Source organism: Symphalangus syndactylus, chromosome 18 (assembly GCF_028878055.3).
Source record: "Symphalangus syndactylus isolate Jambi chromosome 18, NHGRI_mSymSyn1-v2.1_pri, whole genome shotgun sequence".
NCBI classification, from domain to species: Eukaryota; Metazoa; Chordata; class Mammalia; order Primates; family Hylobatidae; genus Symphalangus; species Symphalangus syndactylus.
This window is the reverse complement of record NC_072440.2, coordinates 34188450-34213931: the sequence shown is the minus strand read 5'-3', so window position 1 is coordinate 34213931 and position 25482 is coordinate 34188450. Positions and strand designations below refer to the sequence as shown.

The 25482-nt window shown below is 38.4% G+C and overlaps 2 protein-coding genes across 21 annotated transcripts in view; both read right to left on the bottom strand.

Annotated features, from left to right (window-relative positions):
- Positions 1-12016, bottom strand: part of ADAMTS6 (ADAM metallopeptidase with thrombospondin type 1 motif 6) — a 328215-nt gene extending 316199 nt beyond the window's left edge. For 5 of the 6 annotated variants that reach the window (XR_008652403.2, XM_055252144.2, XM_063623237.1 and 2 more), the window contains exons 1-2: positions 9950-12016; positions 2144-2518 (exon numbers count right to left, since the gene is read on the bottom strand). Coding sequence is in view for 5 of the 6 variants with exons in the window: in XM_055252144.2 (XP_055108119.2) it covers positions 2144-2240 (97 nt within the window). In the remaining variant the exon portion in view is untranslated. The remainder of the gene's footprint in view (positions 1-2143; positions 2519-9949) is intronic. The other variant, XM_055252148.2, reaches the window with a different exon arrangement.
- A 2199-nt stretch (positions 12017-14215) lies between these two features.
- Positions 14216-25482, bottom strand: part of CENPK (centromere protein K) — an 84980-nt gene continuing 73713 nt past the window's right edge. For 8 of the 15 annotated variants that reach the window (XM_063623246.1, XM_063623245.1, XM_063623250.1 and 5 more), the window contains one exon: positions 23256-24971. In XM_063623246.1, coding sequence (XP_063479316.1) covers positions 24616-24971 — 356 coding nt within the window. In that variant the 3' untranslated portion in view covers positions 23256-24615. Of the gene's footprint in view, positions 14769-17500; positions 17633-19251; positions 21893-22206; positions 22224-23255; positions 24972-24991; positions 25471-25482 lie in introns of those variants that run through there. The other 7 variants (XR_010117088.1, XM_063623256.1, XM_063623257.1 and 4 more) reach the window with 6 other exon arrangements.

Sequence of the window (25482 nt, the reverse complement as noted above, 5' to 3'; positions counted from 1 at the left end):
AAGAATCTCTATAGCCTTGCAGAAATTATCTTTTAAGAAATCATCACATGGTGAAACCCCGCCTCTACTAAAAATACAAAAACTTATCCGGGCGTTGTGGCACACGCCTGTAGTCCCAGCTACTCTGGATGCTGAGGCAGGAGAATCGCTTGAATCTGGGAGGCGGAGGTTGCAGTGAGCCGAGATTGCACCACTGCACTCCAGCCTGGGCGACAGAGCGAGACTCCATCTCAAAAACCGAAAAAAAAAAAAAAAAAACACGTCAATGGGAATGTAAAATGCTGTAACCACTTTGAAAAACAGTCTGACAATTCCTCAAAATTTTAAACATGGAGTTAATCATATGATCCAGCAATTCTACTCTCAGGTATATACACAATAGAAATGAAAACGCACATTCACATAAAAATTTAGATGTGAATGCTCTTACCAGCATTATTCATCATACTCAAAAAGGGGAATTAAACCAAATTTCCATCAACTGATGAATAGATAAACAAAATGTAGTATATCCACACAATGGAATATTATTTTACAATAAAAAAGAATACAGTACTGATACATGCTATGACATGAATGAACCTTCAAAACAACTGTCTTCATAATCAAAGTTCATTATCTAACATTTAAAACATTACGCTAAGTAAAAGAGCAAGTCACAATATGCCACATATCATTGAATGTATATGAAATATCCAGAATAGGCAAATCTCTACAGACAGAAGGTTTAGTTGCCTACAGCTGGAGGTGAAGTCTGGTTTGGAGGGAATTTGGGAGTGACCACTAAGAAGTATAGGCTTCTTTTTGGAGTGATGAAAATGTTCTAAAATTGATTATGTTGGTGATGACACTAGTGCCAAAATAAGATAAGATAAAATAAAATAGGTTATAGTGATGGTTGTACAATGCTGAAAATACTAAAAACCACTGAATTATATACCTTAAATGGGTGAATTCTATGCTATGTGTAGTAATATCTCAATAAAGCTATTTTAAAAACAGCTTGACTAAAATTTCAGAGAACTATTAGACATATTTTCCTCATTTAGATGTATTAAAAATTTTCCATCTACCTTCTTAGCTGTACCTTCTTTCAGCTAGATTTACCACTAAAATTTCAGAGAACTATTAGACATATTTTCCTCATTTAGATGTACTAAATATTTTCCATCTACCTTCTTAGCTGTACCTTCTTTCAGCTAGATTTACCACTAAGGTAAACCAAATGTCTGCTTATTTGCCTCAGTGTCTATACATGGAGTTTACACACTAATATAAACTCCCATAAAACCATAACCAAATGTAAATAAAAGACAGTATTTATTTCACTTCTTATAAATAATTAGAGTTCATACTAAATGTCATGGCTTCATTGATTTACTTTGACAGCTACACTTTTTAACATGGACTTCTAGACATATACATCAATCTGTAATAGTCTTGAAAATCTGGTTCATCAGCACCAAAAAATTATCTATTACTCTGTATTCATGGGAGGGAAATCCAAAAGGTATGCCTTTCAATAATTCTATAAGGACTGGACTGGTCCATGGAAAACAAAATGGCATTTACTCCTGGGCCTGCTTTGTTAAGATCATTTCTATGATATAAAGCTCAATTCTATAGATTAAAATTATAAAGATTAGAATGTGAAAAGTTGCACTTCTTACAGTTCTCATTCTTACACTCAGATTCTAGTCTTTAGATCAGAATTCTTAGGTTTGGAAAAGCATTTTTTCACAAAGCGTTCATATTAAAAGGGTCCTGCATCATAATTTATCTGGTTTCTTCTTCCGCAGCATAAATGTTTGGATTCTCTTTGAACATGTCCTTGCCCATAAACTCTAGTAATGAACAAGCTTATTAAAGTTTAAGTTTCAGAAGAACAAGGCCTGGGGTCTATCATTTTCCAAGAAAGACCAGTCAACTCTAAAATCCACTAGATGTTAATACTAGTAGGACAAGTTAAATGACGCATAGCCCTTAACATTTATGAAACTAATACTGAATTGACACAGTAGGCCTCTATTCCTATCACTACGCATCCCAAAAAAAAAATACCCACCCAAACTAAATATGCAGAATCTTTTCTTGTCCAATTAATAGCAATATTTTGTGTCAGTTTCAAAAGCAAGAATCCTACCTTGAGAACTGTATGAAAGCCTGTGGTCACTATGAAATTCCGATGAAGCCATGATGAGGCTCAAAATCCAGGTCAACGTCTTCCACAAAATTTCCATAATTTAGAAAACTGGATGATTTTTTTGAGGGCTACCTATGTGCTAAAGAGTCAATACCATACCAAAACTGAAGCATAACAATTTAATTTCTTTAAAACTTCTTGTAAATTAGTTATTGGATGTTCCACTGTTTAAGAGCCACTTTTATCCAACATCCTGCACTTTCTTCTATATCTGGATTCATTTTCTCAATCCAAAATGAAAAAATAGTGATGGTAAAAGTTTTCATAAGCAAAGCATTAGGCTGATTAGTTACTAAAGTATGGCCATTTTTTAACCTAGAAAAAAAAAAATTTAAGTTAACTGAAAAATATCCAGAATGGAAAAATCCAAGTCCTATATAGTACTGAATCCTTGCCAAAAGACATAACTACAAAATAATATAGTTAAATTAGACTACTGTTATTCTTTATAGTCTAAATAAACATTCACAAGATTAGACACAGAATTGGAGACCTAAATGGTTATCAGCATAATGCCAGAGCTACTTAATAATCAAATAAGGAATCTAAAGAGAAATCATAATTCTTTTTTAAAAACTTTGAAGATAACAATGATGGGCAATGAGTTAACTTCCTTTTGATAAAATAAAGTCGGCTGACTTCACTACCTCAGTTCATTATATGTAAGTGACAAACAATATGTAATCCCATTCCATAACATGCCTTTTAAACACACTCATATCCAGATATTGTTGTGTTGCTTTATAAGGCACCTATCATTTTTTTTCTGACAAAGTAGATCTATAAATACAGTGACATTTAGCAGCCATCTGTGAATACTAAGACAGTATCAGAAGCTAAACTTCTAAAACTATATGTACTATAACCCTTGACTTTACTTGGAAGTCTTATGTGACTTATAAGGCAACTCATGAGTCAATTTCAACTCTCTGGAATGTAACTTAAAAGAAATTTTTAAAACTTCACTTCAGGTATTACAACAGATTTCAAGTCCTATCTCATGTACTTTACATCCAAGTAACAACCTCACTCAGAGTCTCCATTCACACTTGATACAGAATAGTATATTTGGCTGCCTGGTTTCCCCACATACAGCAGATCAGAAGAAGAAAATAACTAAGAGACTAAAAACTAGCCACAAACAGCCAAACTGTAATCAAAAAAAAAAAAAAAAGGATAAAAAACAAAAATGTAGTTTTAGAACTCCAAAGTAATATAGTTTGGGGTAGCGGCAAATGGGTCTTACATAGTTTAACAGTTCCTATTGTATGCATAACTGTGTTATATAGTTCAATATCTGATATTCATAACACTATGCCTGAGTCCAAAATAAGAAGATAAATGCTTTTAATAAGTTACTGTTAGTAAGTTAGGAAAGCACACAAAAGATATTAGAAAGATTTTCATTCCAAATCCCTAATATATGAAATTTTCACATAATAAATGCTTACTATATATTTGTTGGTTGAAAAAACGGATGAGTAAAAGAATGAATAAATGAATAGTGGTTAAAATAAAATCACTTTAGGCATATAAAAAGTATTTGTAGTTAACTGTAAAATTAACTTACGTGAAACACTTTATTCCCTACGGTGCTAGAAATATTGGTATATACAACATATAAAACAACAACAGCCATTTAGATCCCTTACATCTGTCTCTACAAGTTATTAAACTGCTAAGCCTTGGAAAAGCTAATTCATTAATCAACAAATATTGTCCTACTATGTTAAAAAGATATGTTATAACAACATCAGAATACAGAAAAGGATTAAGAGAAACAGAAAAGATTAAGATTCAATCCTTGCCCTTGGAGAGCTCATAATCTAAGTAACAAGGAAAAATGTAAGGCAGACTGACAAATGCCGTAATAAGTTTGTGCAAAGTTGTTGCAGGAGATCAGATGAGGGAGATGACTTCTGGGTCAGAGAAGAATGGATCAAGGAATGTTTATGGAAAAAGCAGCATTTCAGATAGATCCTGGAAGACGAATACAATTTTACAAGTCAAATTGCTGGAGGTAATCATTACAAATAGAAGAAATGCATTCCACAAAGTCTAGATAACCAGAAAAAAATGGGAAATAGTAAACAATATTAGTAATAATAGCAATAGCAAATTTTGTTCCTGTGCAAAAAAACTAACAGGTAATAACCAGAAAGGTAGTTTAAGATCAGACCAAAAATAAAAAACTTTAATATATATTGCTTCTTTTAATCTCCAAAACAATCTTGTGAAGTAAATATACGCTGCCCCTGTGGCAGAGTAGACTCTGATGAGCCCAATAATCTGGCTTCCTCATATCCATTCCCTTGTTCCCCTCATCTTAATTTGATTCTAACCAATAGAATACCTCAACACTGAGGGGATGTCACTTTCGTTACTACATACAAAAGATTCTGACTTCCATCTTGCTAGCCACATCTTTCCCTAATTGGTTTAGATGAAGCAAGCAAGCTGTCATTTGGTGAGGCCCACACTGAAGAAACGGAGAGCAGCCTCTGATATAACTAACAAGGAACTAAGGCCCTCAGTCCAGCAGCATGCAAGAAACTAAATCCTATTCAGTAATAGGTGAGCTTAGAAACAGGTTTTTCCCCACTCAAGCCTTCTGTAAAGACCCTAGTCCTTGCCAACACTTTGTGGCTCGTGAGATACCCTAAAGCTGAGGACATAACCCCTAGATTCCTAACCCAGAGAAACTGTGTGATAATAAATGTATATTGTTTTAACTCACTAAGTTTGTGGTAACTTGTTACACAGCAATTGACAACTAATACAGCCACCAATTCACAAATAAAGAAGCTGAAGCTCACTGGTCAGATAGGTATAAAACAATAGAGCCCAGATTCACACAAGGCTGTCTGGTTCTAAAGTCTAAATTCTTTGTATTATATCACACTTCCAGTTTAAGGCACTCAAATTTAAACAGTCAATAGTAGTTAATAACAACCAATGTCAAAGATTTTTTTTTTTTTTTTTTTTGAGACTGAGTCTTGCTCTTGTCGCTCATGCTGGAGTGCAGTGGCACGATCTCAGCTCACTGCAACCTCCGCCTCTCGGGTTCAAGTGATTCTCCTGCCTCAGCCTCCTGAGTAGCTGGGATTACAGGTGCGTGCCACCATGCCCAGCTGATTTTTTTGTATTTTTTTTTTTAGTAGAGATGGGTTTTACCGTGTTAGCCAGAATGGTCTCGATCTCCTGACCTCCTGATCCGCCCGCCTCAGCCTCCCAAAGTGCTGGGATTCCAGGCGTAAGCCACTGCGCCCAGTCAATATATTTATAAGTGGTATTGGTTAGTTAATGTGAATAGTTTTTAACAACTTCACATACAGTCATTGTTTCTTTTTGAAATTACTTCTACACTAATTTAGGCAAGATAGCAGGTAAAAAATTTCTCAGGTAAAAATTTATAGAGAGATTAAGTTATACCATTATTCAATAACGGCAATAAGAAGAATTCCATTATCTTGGTTTCCAACCTACTTATATACAGATTCCATACTCTAAACCTTCCCATGTAATATTAAAGTATAATTGTCACCTCTTGAACAACATTCATTCTCATTGTTTTAATTTTTTTAAATCACTGGAGTGTTTTGAGTAATAACATCTGACATTAAATTAGTCCCTCATATACTTTAGATTATAATCTTCCTTTAAAGAACATATACTTAACACATTTGAGTTAATTTTCTAGCAATGGAGATAGATTTGATTGAATCATTCATCCCTTTTTCTCCTATTTTTCTAGGTTTTGAAACTACTGAGAAACTTAGAATATAGTTGACTGGATTTAGGGAGCAACTATTTTTCCCTCTTGAGAAATGTCCTGCTCTTTTTGTAAACTGTTACAGTTTCATAACCTTCACTCTTACCTACTCTCCTGTAAATGCTCAAGTTAACTAAGCCAGTAGCATTGAGAAAAAAAAGTAATACCTATTTGGCCAGAAGTAGACTACTATATGATTTAAGGATTTGCAGTAAAAAAGGCATTGGTGCATAGCTGAAAAAGCAGGAGCTTTGAAGTTAAACAAACCAGTTATAGTCTGGTTCCAACACTAGTTACAATAGCTGGCAGTGAGTTTCTTTCTCCTTTATCACTCTCTTGCTCCCTCCCCACTTTTTTTTTCTTTTTTTTTTTTTTTTTTTTTGGCCTCCAGTGCTCAGTGAAGAAACTTAACATTAAGTAAATGAGTCTAGATAGAATTCAACTAAAACTGGCCAGGCATGGTGGCTCATACCTGTAATCCCAGCACTTTGGGAGGCTGAGATGGGTGGATCACCTGAGGTCAGGAGTTTGAGACCAGCCTGGCCAACATTTCAAAACCTTGTCTCTACTAAAAATACAAAATTAGCCAGGTGTGGTGGTGCACACCTGTAATCCCTGCTACTCAGGGAGCTGAGGCAAGATAATCACCTGATCATGGGAGGTGGTGGCTGCAGTGAGCCAAGATCACGCCACTGCACTGCAGCCTGGGTGACACAGCGAGGCTCCGTCTCAAAAAAAAAAAACAAAAAAAAAAGGAAGTTAACTAAAATCAACACAACTAACAAATCTAACTGCTCTTAGTCACCTACACAATAAAAGTGAATGAGTTAACCCACCTTCTGACACCTGGTGGGGAGGTTAATCTGGACACCATAAATATGTATAGGCTGTGACTTTTCCAGATACAGTTTCCAAAGTTCAGACTAACATTGAAATACCAAACAGTTGTCCAAAAATCACAATGCATTGACCTTTTAAATTGTATAGCAGAAACATCATTATGTTGTGGAAAGCACAAAGGCTTTGAGTCCTGGCCTGACCCCCAGTTACTTAACCTCTCTGCATCTGCTTTCTAATCTATAAAACCATGACACTGATGTCTATCTCACAAAGACTTGTTAAGAGATTAGATTACATACGATGTAAAGTGTCTCTGTACTTCACTTTAAGCTAAATAATATTAGCCCTCCTTCCTTCATTATCTAACATCACTTTTCAAAGGCCTTCCTTCAAAAACAGTTCCTCTTTCCCTCAAAAATGTGAAATAAGTTAGGTATGATGATGGAGTCAATCAACTAGTTATATTGTCTTTTACAGCAAGGAGTAAAGAACTTTGGTCACGATAATGATACTTGTAACTACTTTAAATTTGAAAACAGAACCAAAACGTCCATTTCACTTTGATTTCACATATGCTTTTTTCCCTAACACAAATGCACCAGGCAGTAAAGTTAAGGGATCATTTACCTGCTTCCATGGATCAAAGCTACACTACCTAAGAAGAAAAAAGATCAGACAACTTGCACTACAGTGATTTCCTCAGTAGTCTGCCCTGATTGGAGGGTATTACTTGTCTTTTTTCCTCTATCATCTTTACTTCCCACTCAAGTGATCTGGGAGTAGCCAAGGTAACAATTTCCTCTTGTGAACTATTATTATGAAGCTAAAGAACATGTATAACGTTCTTCTCAACTTCTTTCATCCATCTTAACTCTGGTTATTTATTTAAGGCTGATTTGGTCTCCATGGAAGAAACAACAATACCATGCTCCTTTCAGGTATTTAATTTTTATATATGAAAATTAACTTCTCCTTTCATTTTCCATTTATTCTCTCAACAAATATTTATTATCACCTACTGTATGCGAAGGGCACAATTAGGGCTCTAAGTAGAAAGGTTTCTAGATCATTTATAAAATTTGTGAGACTGGTTTCCAAGGAAAGGTGAAACTAAACACATAAATTACCCAAAACATATCTATCAAGAAAAGCAAATGAGCTAAAAGCAAAAATACAAACCATGATTTATAAAACTCAAGCCCTAAATTACATGTAGTCTCACACTTTTTTCCAGATAGCAAGTAAATACACATTATCTGTATTATAAGTTTTTTCTCTTGAGGTTAGCTTGATAATCAACCATGATTTTTTGGCAGAAGCAAGAAAGCTATTCACCTCTTCCCCTCTTTTTCTCCCCACTACCCCCAACACATATTCCAAATATGCTGTTAACTATCTCTTAATATGGTAACTCCCTTCATTCACTCACTAAAGTCACAAACTTGATAAGATTTGGCATAAAGACCCATCCTAGTTACTACTACTAGTGATTACTAAGGAAAGAAAGAGGAAGTGCTAAGAGTAGACAAGAGTAGGAATTAATCTTACAGGTATTGGAACCAGACATAAGGAGTATTACAGTATTTTCAGTCTTGAGGCTAGAAGTTTTTCTTCTTGGGAATCACAAAAATATTAAGACCACTACACAGATTTCATTTGCAGCTGTGGCAAATGAATGAATTTGATTTGCTTGAAATCAACGTATTTGCCTCTAAACGCTATTCTTCAAAAATTCAAAACACTAACGATCACATTTAAGCACGAAATTAACATAAACCAGACTGCAGCTACCACTTTGCTGCAACACAAGAAAACAATTATCTCCAAAATTAATTTTCTTAATTTCTTTCAACTACCCCAATTTTGTGTTACATTTCTTTTCCTGTCATGAATTCTGAAAACTGTCATTCCCACATCTAAACATTTCAGTCTAATCAACAGAAACTAAAAAAGAAAGAAAAAAGAACAGAAAATAAGTCCGCGACATTTGAACATAAAAAGAATACGTTGAAAATCACACTCAAGTGTCTTTTTTAAAGTTCCAAGCAATGGTTCAGTTTCCCTTTTTCTCTCTGCTCTGCACACCCTCACCTCCCCCCGCCCCCACCATTCCACTTCGCCCAGACAGAGGGTAACAGTCTGAGCTGCCCTGGTTGAGTTGATCCTAAAGTTAACATTCAGCAGCCCATTTCCAGACAGCAGCGCTAAATCTATTTGGATAAAACGCGTGTGACCCAGACAGTTGGCATCTGGCCCAAACGCGTTGCACCGGCAGCTCAAATAAAAACAAGAGTAAGAAACTCACTCTCTTGTTCCCTCTCAGTGCGCTTTCTCAATCTCTCGCTCACTTTTCCTCTAGTACAGGGAAAGAAAGCATCAAAGACAGGAATTGTAGCACATATTATCAGAAAGAGGCTTTCCAATACCCCATTCCTGCACTCTCGCTCTCCCTCCTCAATCCCTGAACTTTGGTCCCATACACCATATATACAGACATACCCCGATAAACAAGGCTCCGGAGGGTTATGAGTCCAGCACGTCCCAAGTGGCCAAAAGTAAATCAAAAACACACGCTTCCATCTCTTTGATTAGCCTATTAAGAGCCTAACATGTCCTAGAGCATCGGGGCTACAGCTAGCACATTAATGCTACCCTCTGAGCCCAGGCATAAAATATGCACTTGTCTGAAGACTTAACGACACTGACATGAAACTACAAAATGCAGAAGACTTTTCTTTAAGAAAACTGTAAATCAATTTAAAACACACACATCATTATTACCTTCCAGATTACTATTTGGTGATCAGTTAAAAGATAACAATAATCATAATCAAGTCCACTTCACAAAACATGTATTGTATATTCATAAAATAAACGTATTTTTTGCATCATAAAATAATTGCAAGTCCCAGAATTCTACAACCCCCGACAAGTCTGGAGCTAAAAAGATAACTATTTGTAAAATGAGTTCAGTCAAGCTCACTCATTGCCATTAAAAAAAACAAAAAACAAAAAAAAAACACACACACAGAAAAAAAGTTTTCTAAGCGTTATTCGGAAGACAAGCAAAGCACAAGTTGTTGGTTTTTTTTAAAAAAAAAAAGCTTCATTGAATATTGTTAAGTCTTCCTTACCGTTTTCATCTTCAAATTCTGATAAAAAGTAAGTTTCAGACAATAGAGATTGCACTGGACGACTCACGTACTCCCTCTCCTCTCTAACTTTTTTGAATTTTTTTTTTTTTTTATTTTTTGCCCCTCTTTGCAAAGCCACACCAGCCAGTTATTCTGCAGCCAGAATAAAACCCTATGGTCTGGCTAACCCGGGCTTTAGAGAACTGACTTTCCGATTTGGCAGAGTAAGAGATGCCTTCAATACATCTAGGCTATCACTCTGAGATGCTGCCTTTGCAAACCCCCTTTCTCTCCCTCCCCACCCCCCAAAAAAGGAAAGGAAAAGAAAGAAAAGACGGGGAAAAAAGACTTATTGGGGGTGGAAGTGGTGCCCTCTCTTCCTGGAAAGCTTAGTGCCTTTGCTATGCAAATAACATGTGCAGAGCATCAAAAGGTATCAGGAGAAAAGAAGACAAGAGGAGCAGGAAGGGCAGCAAAGTTTTGTTGAAGTAGCCCTAGATCTCACTACCGGCCCCCAGCCAACTTGAATTGCAGCAGGAGAAAATTTTGGCAGCTTTTCCTCGGAGGCAGAGCACACTGACGTCAGTCTGCAGATGTGCCTGGGCTGCGTCGGGTGCGCATGTGTCCTGGGTCGTCACGTGGAGGGGGAGGGGAGGTAGAGGTACAATCGGGGTAACCAACTACCAGCCATTCAGAAGGGCTTAGACAATGTCAACTTTTCCACACTGTGAATGAGAGAAATTCTGGCCTCTCTAACCTCTCTGTCCTATCTCACTCCGCCTCTTTTCCTCCTCCTCCTCTAAACTCTCTTAGAAATTCTAGCCTGGTTTGCTATTAGTTGTTTCTTGGAAAAATGAAGGGGGAGGGAGAAGGATGAATGACTTTAGATGGACTAATGTCACTGTTAAGATCTCTGGTGTCATTCTCCGTGTAATTTTATTTTTAAAATCCACACAATCAAAATGTTAAAACTTGCACGTAAACAGTGCCTCTGAGGAAACTTAAAGCTTAGATTCGTGGAGCAAGCACAAGACTCAGTAGCTACAAGTGTACAAAATGCCTGTGTTTTATACATACTTCAGCAAGTAAGGTTAGCACCAAAAGGGAAAGTAAACTAAAGTAAACTAATACCAGCACATTTTCCATCTGATTATCGACTTCAGGTTATGTGGAGCTTTAAAAGAAAAAAAAAAAAAAAGTAGGGGAGGAGGGAGCGGGGGAAGGAAGAGAGAAGCTTGCATTATTTCCAGATGAGGGTGAGACTGGATGGTGTTTTAAAGTGCAACCGGGAAAAGCCACAAGTGGAGTGTATTTTTTTAAGTCGGTCCATTGAATGAAACTTCAATGACTGCCCAAATGAAAATAAATCCGAAGTAGGACCCCACCACCACCAAAAAAAAAAAAAAAAAAAAAAAGGAAGGGAAAAAAACAGGAACCCTGCTGCGATCTCAAGATAAACAAACAAAACCTCAAAACTGGTTCTTCAACCTTCCCAAATCCCACCCACCCTCCCCCCTACACACCAGCTGCCAGTCCAGACTTTAAGGATAAAATACCGCTACAATGTAGCACTTTCACTTTCATTTGCTGAGAGAAAGCCACTGGGGAGAAAATGCCCAGCGTTTTCCATGTCCTAAGCAAGCAAACAAAGTCTGGCACATACATCGGAAACAGGAAAAAATGTGAAAACAGCTCAGGACAAATGTTGCCTTTCAACAGTGTAATCTGCTGCATCATTTATCTGTCTCTACCATTGAGTGTAGAATAGGGAGCTGTTTAAGAGTTTCCGAGGTTGGGGGCAGGGGAAAATTGACGCCTTGAAATTCCAGCCCTTAGTTAATGCCAAGTCGATTTCCGATGGCGAGAACCAGAAAGGAGAACTGGACCGGAGGGAAGGGGGTAGGAAGGATGATCTTTGTGAATACCGGCTCTTAAATTTCAAGCTTCTGCTAACATTATTGCCCATTTGATTTTTTTTTTTCTTCCTACGCCGGAGGTAGTAGGTGTAATTCTTCTGGTGAATCTATGAATAGTTGGCTAAAAGGAGGCATGAATCAGACTGAGAACGTCCAAGAATACAGTTATTTCACTTCTTCTTCAAGGGTTGAAAGTGGAAAGCATCTGTCGACAGAGTCAATAGTCCTCATCCTGACCTTAATCAGTAGTATTTGGCTAAATGCCATTTAAAATGTAGAAATCTGTTCAATAGTGGGCACTGAGTTTTCAATAAAGATGATTCATATGTATGTATGTATGCGTATGTGTGTATTTGCATGTGTATATATATATGTGTGTGTACATATATGTGAAATACATGAGGTAGCAAAATATAGCAATAATTGTAAACACCAAAAATAAGAAAAGTAGGCATCAAATGACTATTTAAATAGTGTTGAACCTTAACCTTCCTTAATTTTTCAAGTACTGGCAGTAAATAGGGCCAGCCAGCACACACACACAAAATAAAGGTATGAGCAGTAAACATCTATATAAGCTCTCTGAAAAGGTTTTACCCTCAACTAAGATAAACTGCCCTACAAAGTAGCAGCTTGTAGAGGAGCTTACTTAGTGGGAGTGGACTTTGGCTAATTACTTATTCAAAGAGTGCCATCCTGTGTCTAAACAGAGTAATGAAATTTTTCCAACAGATTCTGTCTGAACAGATTAGGTCAAGAATGCTGTGAATAATTGGTGAAAATTGATTAGGGTGGGAAACGGCGAACTGTCAATTTAACTTTATATATGTGTATATATATATGTGTTTGTGTAAATATTTTAACTGCATTGCAGAAAATTTCAAACATATACAAAAGTAAAAAAAACAGTATAATGAACACTCATGTAGCCATCATCCAGTTTCAAGTGTCCAAGTGTGACCAACTTTGTTTCATCTATCATTTCATCAGGTATCATTTCATTTCATTCATTATTTCCCTGTATTTCTAAAATAAAAGTACTAAAAAATAAATACACACCACTATTATTCTTAAAACATTAATAACTCATGTCATCAAATATTGTCTTCAGATTTCCCAATTGCAAAAAGGGCTTTAAAAAATGCCTCTTTTTATTAGAATCAAGATCCATACATTGCAATGGCTCGATTTTTTAATAAACTTTTAATTGAAAATATTCATGCAGAAAAATGCATAAATAATTATAGTTTGATGACAAGGGTCCAGTCTAATGAATTTTCACAAGTCAATTGGCCCATGTAACCGCCATTCTCTTAAGTCTCTTTTTAAAATTTTTATTATCTACTTATTTAAATTGGCTAATAAAAAATATATATTTTAGCTGGAACTACAGGCATGAACCACCATCCCCAGCTAAGTTTTTATTTTTGCAGATAGGGTCTCCCTGTTGCCCAGGCTAGTCATGAACTCAGCCTCAAGTGATCCTCCCACCTTGACCTCCCAAAGTGGTGGATTTTAAGCATCAGCCACTGTACCCAGCCACTAAATCTATTAAATCTTGTTTCCCCTTCATTTCTTCTATTTCTTGCAATATAAATCCTATATAAATATCTTGCTTTTTTTTTTTTTTTTTTTTTGAGACGGAGTCTCGCTCTGTAGCCCAGGCTGGAATGCAGTGGCGTGAGCTCGGCTCACTGCAAGCTCCGCCTCCTGGGTTCACGCCATTCTCCTGCCTCAGCCTCCCAAGTAGCTGGGACTACAGGCGCCCGCCATCACGCATGGCTAATTTTTTGTATTTTTAGTAGAGACCGGGTTTCACAGTGTTAGCCACGATAGTCTCAATCTCCTGACCTCGTGATCCGCCTGTCTCCGCCTCCCAAAGTGCTGGGATTACAGGCATATCTTGCCATTTTTAATACTGTATTTAGCACTTCTGTTACCATGGAAATGTATGTACTATACCCATCCATTTTTTTCTTCATAAACTAAACACTGAATTTTATTTGCAGTAAAAATTCTTCAAAATTATTATAGAGACCAATTTTTTCTCTTTCAAAGCTTTTCCCTCCAGCTTTTCTTTTCCTTCTTCGTTTAATTAAGAAATGAAGATTATGGGCAGAATAGAGTTGACAGGAAACTCCTTAGTCACATCTAAAAAAAAAAAAAAAAGCTAGCAGTCTTTAGAAAACCAATATACTTAAGTGAACCCCATTCAGGAAACCAAAGGTGAAATAAATGGAAATTGGGGAGGGGAAGAAATTTGTTTATATGTATATATTTCAAAAACCAAAAAATAGAAGCTATATTAGTCAGGGTTATCTAGAGGGACAGAACTAATAGGATAGCTGTATATACGAAGGGGAGTTTATTAAGGAGTATTGACTCACACGATCATAAGGTGAAATTCCACAATAGACCATCTGCAAGCTGAGAAGCAAGGAAGCCAGTCCAAGTCCCAAAACCTCAAAAGTAGAGAAGCCAACAGTGCAGCCTTCAGCCTTTGACCAAAGGTCCAAGGGCCCCTGGCAAACTACTGGTGTAAGTCCAAGAGTCCAAAAGCTGAAGAATTTGGAGTCTGATGTTTGAGGGCAGGAAGAATCCAGCACGGGAGAAAGATGAGGCTAGAAGACTCAGCCAGTCCAGTACTTCCATGTTTTTCTGCCTGCTTTTATTCTAGCCATGCTGGCAGCTGATTAGATTGTGCCCACCCAGCTTGAGGGTGGGTCCTCCTCTCCCAGTCCGTTGACTCAAATGTTAACCTCCTTTGGCAACACTCTCACGACACAGCCAGGAACAATACTTTGCATCCTTCAATCCAATCAAGTTGACGCTCAATATTAACCATCAGAAGTCTACCTTTTGTCAGCTTGAACCCATACACATCTCCTGAAATCATACATAATCTTCAAATAAAGACAATAGTAAGGTCATAATTATGCCTAACATAATACAGCTATCCCTATCCTTTGTAAAACTGGAAGCACACTAATCCTTAAACTAAATGCTATTACATAAAGTTATCACTTAAATGCTGATATGAAGTCAATAAATTTTATGTCACACGATAAAGGAAAAAGGAAAATGAAGATATTTTCTTAGTACAACTGTATACATGCATAAACATGTTCTTAACAAAATAAGGAGGAAATACTCATGAGAATTACAGTTCTCATTTCTGCAACTGGTAATTGTGGTCATAGCCGGTACTCATGACAACCTTCTTCTACTACCCATTCTGTATTCCCTGTGTCTCTTCAGCAAGCACCTCAGCAGGTCGTGGTTTTGTACCTGGTAGAGTGACCCAAACCTTCATTCCGGAAGGGTCTGGGTCATTTTTAGTCCTGCTTGGATTGGGTTGTTGTAGTTTCCCATTGACCTTAATCACTGGGCATAGTAATACTAAGAGAGGCCCTAAACGATCTCCTGTATTCCACGCATATTCTTCCTTACCTCCATCAGGTAAGGAAGAGTAGACTGATTTCAAGATGAGTAGTAGATTGATTTCATCTCGAAAGTCCAAGCCAATCACCCCAGGCAACACTGTAACTCCTTTCTTAGCCTGTTGACTTAAAGGTAGGAGGAGCTCAAAGTGTCCAGGTGGTAATATTAACTTCCAGTTTAATGGAATCATTGTTGTGTGTCCTGGTGGCAGCACTCTCCACTCTGGACCTAAGACCTTTAGGCCAGCAGAACGTAATGTTGCGGGAACAGGAAGCAAAAATTTTTCTAATGGGCCACTAGGGGTGATAGTGAGTGGTGCCACTTCCACTTCCACCCCTTGATTCCTGGACCCATGAATCCTGGCTATGGGAGGAACTGTACCATATATTGGACACCGATTCAAAGCATACACAGCCTTCTGGAGAACTCTGCGCCAGCCCTGCAAAGTATTGTCACCTAGTTGATGTTGTAATTGTGACTTTAAAAGGCCATTCCACCGTTCTATCAATCCAGCTGCTTCAAAATGATAAGGAGAAGTCCAGTGAATTCCAAGAGCATGAACATACTGCTGCACTTCTTTAGCTGTAAAGTATGCGCCTTGGTCAGAGGCAATGCTATGCAGAATACCATGATGGTGGATAAGGCATTCCGTGCAGGATAGGCAAACCCATATCTGGAGTAAGTGTCTATTCTGGTGAGGACAAACCGCTGCCCTTTCCATGATGGAAGAGGTCCAATATAATCAACCTGCCACCAAGTAGCTGGCTGATCACCCCAAGGAATGGTGCCATATCAAGGGCTCAGTGTTGGTCTCTGCTGCTGGCAAATCAGGCACTCAGCAGTGGTCATAGCCAGGTCAGCCTTGATGATTGGAAGTCCATGTTCCCAAGCCCATGTGTAACCTCCATCCCTGCCACTATGGCCACTTTGTTCATGGGCCCATTGGGTGATGACAGGGGTGGCTGGGGAAAGAGGCTGAGAGGTGTCCACAGAATAAGTCATCCCATCCACTTGATTATTAAAATCCTCCTCTGCTGAGGTCACCTTTGGTGAGCACTCATAAGAGATACAAATATAGTTTTTGACCACTCAAAAAGAGAGGTCCATCCACATACCTCTTCCCCAAATTTCTTCATCACCAATTTTCCAATCATGCTTCTTCCAAGTCCCTGACCATCTGGCCAAACCATCTGCTACAGCCCATGAATCAGTATATAATCGCACATCTGGCCATTTCTCATTTCAGGCAAAGTCCACAACCAGGTGCACTGCTCGAAGTTCTGCCCACTGCGAAGATTTCCCTTCACCACTGTCCATCAGGGATGTTCTAGAAAGCAGCTGTAGTGCTGCAGCTTTTGGGTGGTGCTTTCATATCATGCAGAACCATCTGTAAACCAGGCCCTTGTCTTCTCTTCCTTTTTCAAATGTTCATAGGGAGCTCCCCATGAGGCCAATGGTGCAGGCTGGGGGAAAGAGAGCTAGGAGGCAGGAGCAGGGACCATGGGCATTTGAGCCACTTCCTCACATAACTTACTTGTGCCCTCAGGACTTGCTCAAGCCTGATCACATATATACCCCTTCCATTTGATGATGGAATGCTGCTGTGCATGCCCCACTTTATGGCTAGATGGGTCAGAAAGCATGGGTTTATGACAGGCAGTTTAGGTTACATGGTGACTTGATGGCCCATTGTCAAACATTCAGTTTCTACCAAAGCCCAGTAACCAGCCAAGAACTGTCTCTCAAAAGGATAGTAGTTATCTGCAGAAGATGATAGGTCCTTGCTCCAAAATCCTAGAGGCCTCTGCTGTGATTCACCTATGGGGGCCTGCTAAAGGCTCCAAATAGCATCCCTATCTGCCACTGACATCTCAAGCACCATTGAATCTGCTAGGTCATATGGCCCAAGTGGCACAGCAGCTTTCACAACAGCCTAGACCTGTTGCAGAGCCTTCTCCTGTTCTGGACCCTACTCAGAACTGGCAGCCTTTTAGGTCACTCGATAAATGGGCTGGAGTAACACACCAAAATGAGGAATGTGTTGCCTTCAAAATCCAAATAGACCCACTAGACGTTGTCCCTCTTTCTTGGTTGTAGGAGGGGGCAAATGTAGCAACTTATCCTTCACCTTAGAAGGAATATCTGGAGAGGCCCCACACCACTGGACCACTAGAAATTTTACTGAGGTAGAAGGTCCCTGAATTTTAGTTAATTTCCCATCCCCTGGCATGCAAATGTCTCATCAATAAGTCCAGTGTGTTGGCTACTTCTTGCTCACTAGATCCGGTCACATATTGTCATCAATGTAATGAACTGGTGTGATATCCTGTGGAAGGGAAAAGTGATCAAGATCCCTGCAAACAAGATTATGACACAAAGCCGGAGAGCTGACATACCCCTGAGGTACAACAGTGAAGGTATATTGCTGGTCTTGCCAGCTGAAGGCAAATTGCTTCTGCTGGGTCTTACAAACAGGAATGGGGAAAAAGGCACTTGCCAAGTCAATGGCTGCATACCAGGTACCAAGAGATGTATTAATTTGTCCAAACAATGAAACCACATCTGACACAGCAGCTGCAATTGGAGTCACCACTTAGTTAAGCTTACGATAATCCACTGTCATTCTCCAAGATCCATCTCTCTTCTGTACAGGCCAAATAGGAGAGTTGAATGGAGATGCGGTGGGAATCACCACCCCTGCATCTTTCAAGTCCTTGATGGTGGCACTAATCTCTGCACTCCCCTCAGGGATGCGATATTGGTTTTTGTTGTTGTTTTTTGTTTGTTTTTACAATATTGTTTTTGATTTACTATTTTTCTAGGCAGAGGCAGCTCTAGTGGCTTCCATTTGGCCTTTCCCACCATAATAGCCTTCATCCTACCAGTCAGGGAGCCAATGTGGGGATTCTGCCAGCTGCTAAGTATGTCTATGCCAATTATGCATTCTGACACTGACGAAATGACCACAGGATGAGTCCAGGGACCCACTGGACTCACTATAAGTGGGACCGGAGCTAAAACTCCATTAAGTACCTGACCTCCATAAGCCCCCACTTTAACTGGAGGACCACAATGATGTTTTGGGTCCCCTGGAATCAATGTCAGCTCAGAGCCAGTATCCAGTAAGTCCCTGAAAAGTCCGCTCATTCCCCTTTCCCCAGTGCAGTTACTCTGGTAAAAGGCCAGAGGTCTCCTTGAGGAAGGATGGGAGAAAGATTAACAGCATAAATTGTCAGTAGTGTAGTGGGGTCCTTCCTCAGGAGACCCAGGCTCCCCATCATTCATTCCCTCCAGCTTTTCTTTCCTTTCTTCATTTAATTAAGAAATGAAGATTATGGGCAGAATAGAGTTGACAGAAAACTCCTTAGTTACACCCCCCAAAAAAAGTTAGAGGAGTCTTTAGAAAACTAATAAATTTAAGTGAACCCTGTTCAGGAAACCAAAGATGGAATAAATGGAAATTGGGGAGAGAAAGAAATTTGTTTATATGTAGGTACATATTTCAGAAGCTGAAAACTAGAAGCAAAGACAGAAGAATTTGACAGCCAAAGAACAGGGATTGAGGAATTTATAGAGATAAGAACAAACCCTTAAAAATTTTAATACATTAACCTATAAATTAAACTTAAATGTTTAAGTTGAAAACCAAGCCATTTCTTAAATAAAATTAGACTGCTGGTGTTTTCAGAAAAATGACATGAAGAATTCTGATTATTACTTGCTTGGAATTAATTGCTACATTGAAGCAGGTGACTCTCTCTAAAGATGATGAATTATTAATTCAACTCCTGAGATATTAAAACTAGATGTAACACATTAAAACCAAACTCCCATGGTGACTCATACCTGAAATCTCTTGCTTTGGGAAGCTGAAGTGGGAATTCCTGGCTTGAGGCCAGGAATTTGAGACGAGTAGGCAATAGCAAGACAGATTCTATTAAAAAATTTTTTTTTAATTAGCTGGGTATATTGGTGCACACCTGTAGTCCTAGCTACTTGAGAGGCTGAGGTAGGAGGATTGCTTGAGCCCAGGAGTTTGAGGTTACAATGAGTTATGATGCTGCCACTATACTCCAGCCTGGGTGACAGAGCAAGAACTTGTTTCAAAAAAAATAAAATGTTAAAACCAAATTCCATATACTTTTTTTTTTTTTTTTCTGTGATGGAGTCTCACTCTGTCGCCCAGGGTGTGATGTCAGCTCACTGCGACCTCTGCCTCCCAGGTTCAAGCGATTCTCATGCCTCAGCCTCCCGAGTAACTAGGATTACAGGCTCATGTCACCATGCCTGGCTAATTTTTCTATTTTCTGTAGAGACGGGGTTTCACCATGTTGGCCAGGTTGGTCTCAAACTCCTGACCTCAGGTGATCCACCTGCCTCGGCCTCCCAAAGTGCTAGGATTACAGGCGTGAGCCACCACGCCTGGCCAAATTGCATATAGTTTCAATATGATACATTTTACTCCTTCAATACGATGGGATTTGAATCTCATATAGTAAAAATAAATATTTTCTAATTATTGTAGAATTTCTTAAATAAGTGCAGACTCAAAGCATAAAGGAAAAGACTGATGAGTTTTACTTTATTAAATGAAAATTAAAAGATCATTAAAAAGTGAAAAATATAAACCACAGATTGGGAGGATTTGCAATATATATAATTGAAACAGAATAAATATCTCTCATTAAATAACTCTCACAAATCTATGAGAGACAGACCCAAAAAATTGGAAAATGCCATAAATAGGCAAGTCACAGGAGAAAACAAGCTAAGACCAATAAACAAATAATGAAGTGTTCAGTCTCACTAGCAATCCTAACTATGTGGTATGCAGTGGAGTATTCCACAATGAAGTTACTCTTCAGCCATAAAAAAGAATGAGATCCTATCATTGGCAACAACATAAATGGAACAGGAGGTCATTATGTCAAGTGAAATAAGCCAGGCACAGAAAGGCAAACTTCAAACATTCTCACTTAATTGTGGAAGGTAAAAATTAAAACAATTGAACTCATGGAGACAGAGAATAGAAAGATGGTTACCAGAGGCTGGGAAGGATAGTGGGGGGCAGGGTGTTGAGGAGAAGTGGGGATGGTTAATGGGTATAAAATAATAAAGAAATGCATGGCTGGGCATAGTGGCTGTAATCCCAGCACTTTGGGAGGCCAAGGTGGAAGATTCCTTAAGCCCAGGAGTTCAAGACCAGCCTGGGCAACATATGGGGACCCTGTCTCTACAAAACATAATTTAAAATAAAATTTTAAAAAAAGAATACATAAGACCTAGTATTTGCTAGTTCAACAGGGTGACTACAGTCAAATATAATTTAATGGTACATTTTAAAATAACCAAAAAAGTATAATTAGATTGTTTGTAACACAAGAGAGAAATGCTGGAAGTGATGGATATCCCATTTACCCTGATGTGATTATTACACATTGCATGTCTGTATCAAAATATCTCATGTGCCCTACAAATATATACACCTACTATATGCCCATAAAAATAAAAATTAAAAAACTAAAACAGAATGAAAGATATAGAAAATAAATGTGTATTTTTTTTTCAGTTTTGAGAAGGCAAGCTAATTAGAAAAAAAAACTTAATTCCTCACCTTATGTCATTTGCCAAAAATCCTTCTAAATATACATAAAATGAGCAAGCAGATGAAAATTAATTATTGATATGAGGGTTAGAACCTGGGATCCAATCTCAAAATTAGTCATATTCCTGAAAATGGATTCAGAACAACTATACAAAAACAGACAAATACATACCAGAAAAAAACTTTCCTGAATTTAAGAATGACTTAAATTAGAAGATTAAAAGTCTAATTCTTTTCCAGGTAAACATCAATGTAAAGAAACCAAAACCTAGACATATCCTGGTAAAACGTTTAAATGTTTAAAAGAAAAAAAAAAAGCTAAAAAATTAAGTTTGTTGAAAAAAAAGAGAGAGACATGAGACTATCATTCAAGAGTAAAAAGTAGATTTATCATAAAACAAAAAGTCATATGCTTTTTACCACAGAACAGAGAGACATTGTATGATGTAATGATGTATAAAGGCTTAACATCCTTCCTTCCTTCCTTCCTTCATTCATTTATTATTTTATTCAGGAAATACTTACTGAGTACTGACTATATGTATTTGAAAATAATTACTGAAGGCATATATCAGTAGTCTAAGTGATATAAAAAATAACAACTCAAAAATGGGAGAAATTGACATATAAAAGGACCAGCAATAAGAAAAAAAATCAATGTAACAGAGTTAAGATTAAATCACAGTTACAAAAATAATTACAAAAGGCTGGGTACAGTGGCTCATGCCTGTAATCCCAGCACTTTGGGAGGCTGAGGTGGGTGAATAACTTGAGGCCAGGAATTCGAGACCAGCCTGGCCAACATGGTGAAACTCCATCTCTACTAAAATTGTAAAATTAGCTTGGCATGGTGGCAGACATCTGTAATCCCAGCTACCTCAGGAGGCTGAGGCAGGAGAATCACTTGAACTTGGGAGGTGGAGGTTACAATGAGTCGAGATCACGCCACTGGCACTCCAGCCTGGGAGACAGAGTGAGACTCTGTCTCAAAAAAAATAATAATAATAATTACAAAAGCATATGCAAAATAAAATTGGAAGGTTAAAAATTAAAGTTTGGGCAATGATTTCTTAGGGAACATGCTGCCACCCAAACCAGGGGTGACAATATTAATTTCAAATAAAGTAGAGTCAAAACAAAAACTACTACAAAGGACCAGGAGAACCATAGTCCTTTACAATGATCAACAATCCCGAACTGTTATGCACTAAATAACATAGCATCAAAATACTTAAAATAGAAACTCCTACCAACTCCAAGGAGAAATTGATAGACATGCAACCATAGTAAGCTTCTTGATAAATCAGGTACACTTTAAAAATAATGTGATAAATTTCAGGATTAAATAATTGCATTACAAATGAAGCCATTAAAAAATCTAGGGTAGCCTGGTTCAGTAGTGTGTCTCTGTAGTCCTAACTTCTTGGGAGGCCAAGGCAGGAGGATCACTTGTGGCCAGGAGTTTGAGGCTGTAGTGTGCTATGATCATGCCTGTGAATAGCCACTGCACTCCCAGCCTAAGCAACATAATGAGGCCCTGTCTGTAAAAACATGGGGGTGGGGGGACAGAAGAAAATATAGGTGAAGGCCGGGCATGGTGGTTCACGCCTGTAATCCCAGCACTTCGGGAGGCAGAGGCAGGTGGATCACAAGGTCAGGAGATCGAGACGATGAAACCCGGTCTGTACTAAAAATACAAAAAATTAGCCGGGCATGGTGGTGGGCACCTGTAGTCCCAGCTACTCGGGAGGCTGAGGCAGGAGAATGTCGTGAACCTGGGAGGCAGAGCTTGCAGTGAGCCAAGGTTGCACCACTGCACTCCAGCCTGGGCGACAGAGCAAGACTCCGTCTCAAAAAAAAAAAAAAAATAGAAAATATAGGTGAAGAATTAACTATCTGGGAATAAGTAGACCTAAAACAATGGAATAGACAACAAAGGGAAGGAATGACAGATCTACCTATATTGTTTGAATATAAGTAAATAAAAAGAATAAACAAAATTAAAACGTTAATGGCATACTGGAAAAAACTACAACAAATAGGATAGACGAAAACTAAATATATAAAGTTTCCTTATAAAAAATATCAAAAGCTCTAGCTCCATGCTAGTGCTGTCCAGTTGAACTTTCCACTATGATGGAAATGCTCTGAATCTGCACTATCCAATATGGCAGCCACTACTCACAAGAGCACTTGAAATGTAGCTAGTGCCAGTGTTGAAATGATAATATTTGGGGTGTATGTAGTTAAATAAATTTTATTATTAAGATTTTTATTACTAAAATAATTTTATCATTAAAAATTTATTTCATCTGTTTCTTTTTACTTGTTTAATGAGGCCACAAGAAAATTTATTATAAAATTACATACATAGTTTGCATTAGGTGTCTATTCAGTACTGTTCTAGAATAACGGTCAAGGAAACAAAGAGAAAATTCACAAAAGAAGAAATTTAAACAGCCAGTAACCTATGAAAAAAAGTTCCATCTCACTTATAATCCAAGAAATATAAATTAAAACAAGATTTTTTTAATCAAATAGACAAAATTTTAAAAAATACTCATCGTTGGCAAGGGATCCATAAAATGGGCACTCTCATACACTGCTGGTGGGGGTATAAATTGCTTCAACCTTTCTGGAAAGGCATTTGGCAATATTCATCAAGAGCCTTAGTGGCCAGGCAAGGCGGCTCACGCCTGTAATTCCAGCACTCTGGGAGGCCAAGCTGAGTGGATTGCTTGAGCCCAGGAGTTTTAGACCAGTCTGGGAAACATGGCAAAACCCTGTCTCTACAAAAAACACAAAAAATTAACCAGGCGTGGTGGGGCACACCTGTAGTCCCAGCTACTTAGGAGGTTAAGGTGGGAGGATCACTTGAGCCAGGGAGGTTAAGGCTGCAGTGAGCCATGATTGCACCACTGCATTCCACCCTGGGCTATAGAGACCTTGTCTCTAAAACAAAACAAAACACTTATACTCTTTGACCTAGTGTCTCTATTTCTAGGAATTTACATAAAGACATTGATCATGGTGCTATTTCTAAGAGTGAAAGACTGGGAACAACCTCAATAGCCAGTAATAGAGAAATTGTTAAATAAATGATGGTACTCCTACTTTGTTAATAATCCAGTAGCCTTAAAAATGTTTTTTCTAGTATTACCTAGTTATGAGAAAAATACAACAAAGAGTAAAACAAGCAGAGCTCATTATATAGTATAATCATAAAGAACATTATAAGCATATACATAAAATGCATACATAAACACTTTACTTCATAAAATTAGGATCATAATGTCATATTTTCTAGCACATGTCATACAGTTAGGATCAAGGTTAAGTAATAAAAAAAGGTTACAAGTGGTTATCTCTGGGTGGTGGGGTTTTTAATTTTCATCTTTATACTTTCCTGTTTGTTTTTTTTCCAAAGTATTTATGAGTATATTTTTACTATAAAAATAAAAAGGCCAGGTGCGATGGCTCACGCCTGTAATCCCAGCACTTTGGGAGGCCGAGGTGGGTAGATCACAAGGTCAGGAGTTCAAGACCAGCCTGGCCAAGATGGTGAAACCCCATCTCTACTAAAAAAAAAAAATACAAAAAAATTAGCCGGGCATGGTGGCGGGCGCCTGTAATCCCAGGTACTCGGGAGGCTGAGGCAGAGAACTGATTGAACCCATGAGGCGGAGTGCTGCAGTGAGCTGAGATCATGCCACTGCACTCCAGCCTGGGCGACAAGGGCGAGACTCTGTCTCCAAAAAATAAAAATAAAATAAAAATAGTGGCCAAGTGCAGTGGCTTACACCTGTAATCCCAGCACTTTGGGAGGCTGAGGCGGGCAGACTACCTGAGGTCAGGAGTTCAAGACCAGCCTGGCAAACATGGTGAAACCCCATTTCTACTAAAAATACAAAAATTAGCTGGGCATGGTGGCACATGCTTGTAATCCCAGTTACTCGGGAGGCTAAGGCAGGAGAATCGCTTGAACCCGGGAGGTGGAGGTTGCAGTGACCCAAGATTGCCCCCACTGCACTCCAGCCTGAGCGACAAAGTGGGACTCCATCTCAAAAAAAAAAAGAAAAAAATTCAGTTCCTCACGGGCTGTTAGAAGCAGTCACCCTTAGTGATAAGAAACTACAATATGGACAATCACAACATGGCAATTGACCTCATCAAAGTAAGCAAAGGAGAAAGAGCAACAGAATAACAGCAAGATAGGAGTCACAGTCTTTTGTAACCTAGTCTCAGAAGTGATGTCCCTTTCTTCTATCGATTCATTACAAACAAGTCATAAGTTCCCCGGTCCACACCTAATGGGAAGGGGATAACACAAAGCCAGGGATACCAGGAGGTGAAAATTATTGAACAGGGTTTTAGAAGTCTGTCTACTGTAAATATAAATGAACGAAATGTTCCAATAAAAAGGCAGGCCGGTGGCTCATGCCTGTAATTCCAGCACTTTTTGAGGGTGAGGTGGGAGGATCACTTGAGCCCAGGAGTTCAAGGCTGCAATGAGCTATGATTGTGCCATTGCACAGCAGCCTGGGCAACTGAGCAAGACCCTATTTCAAACA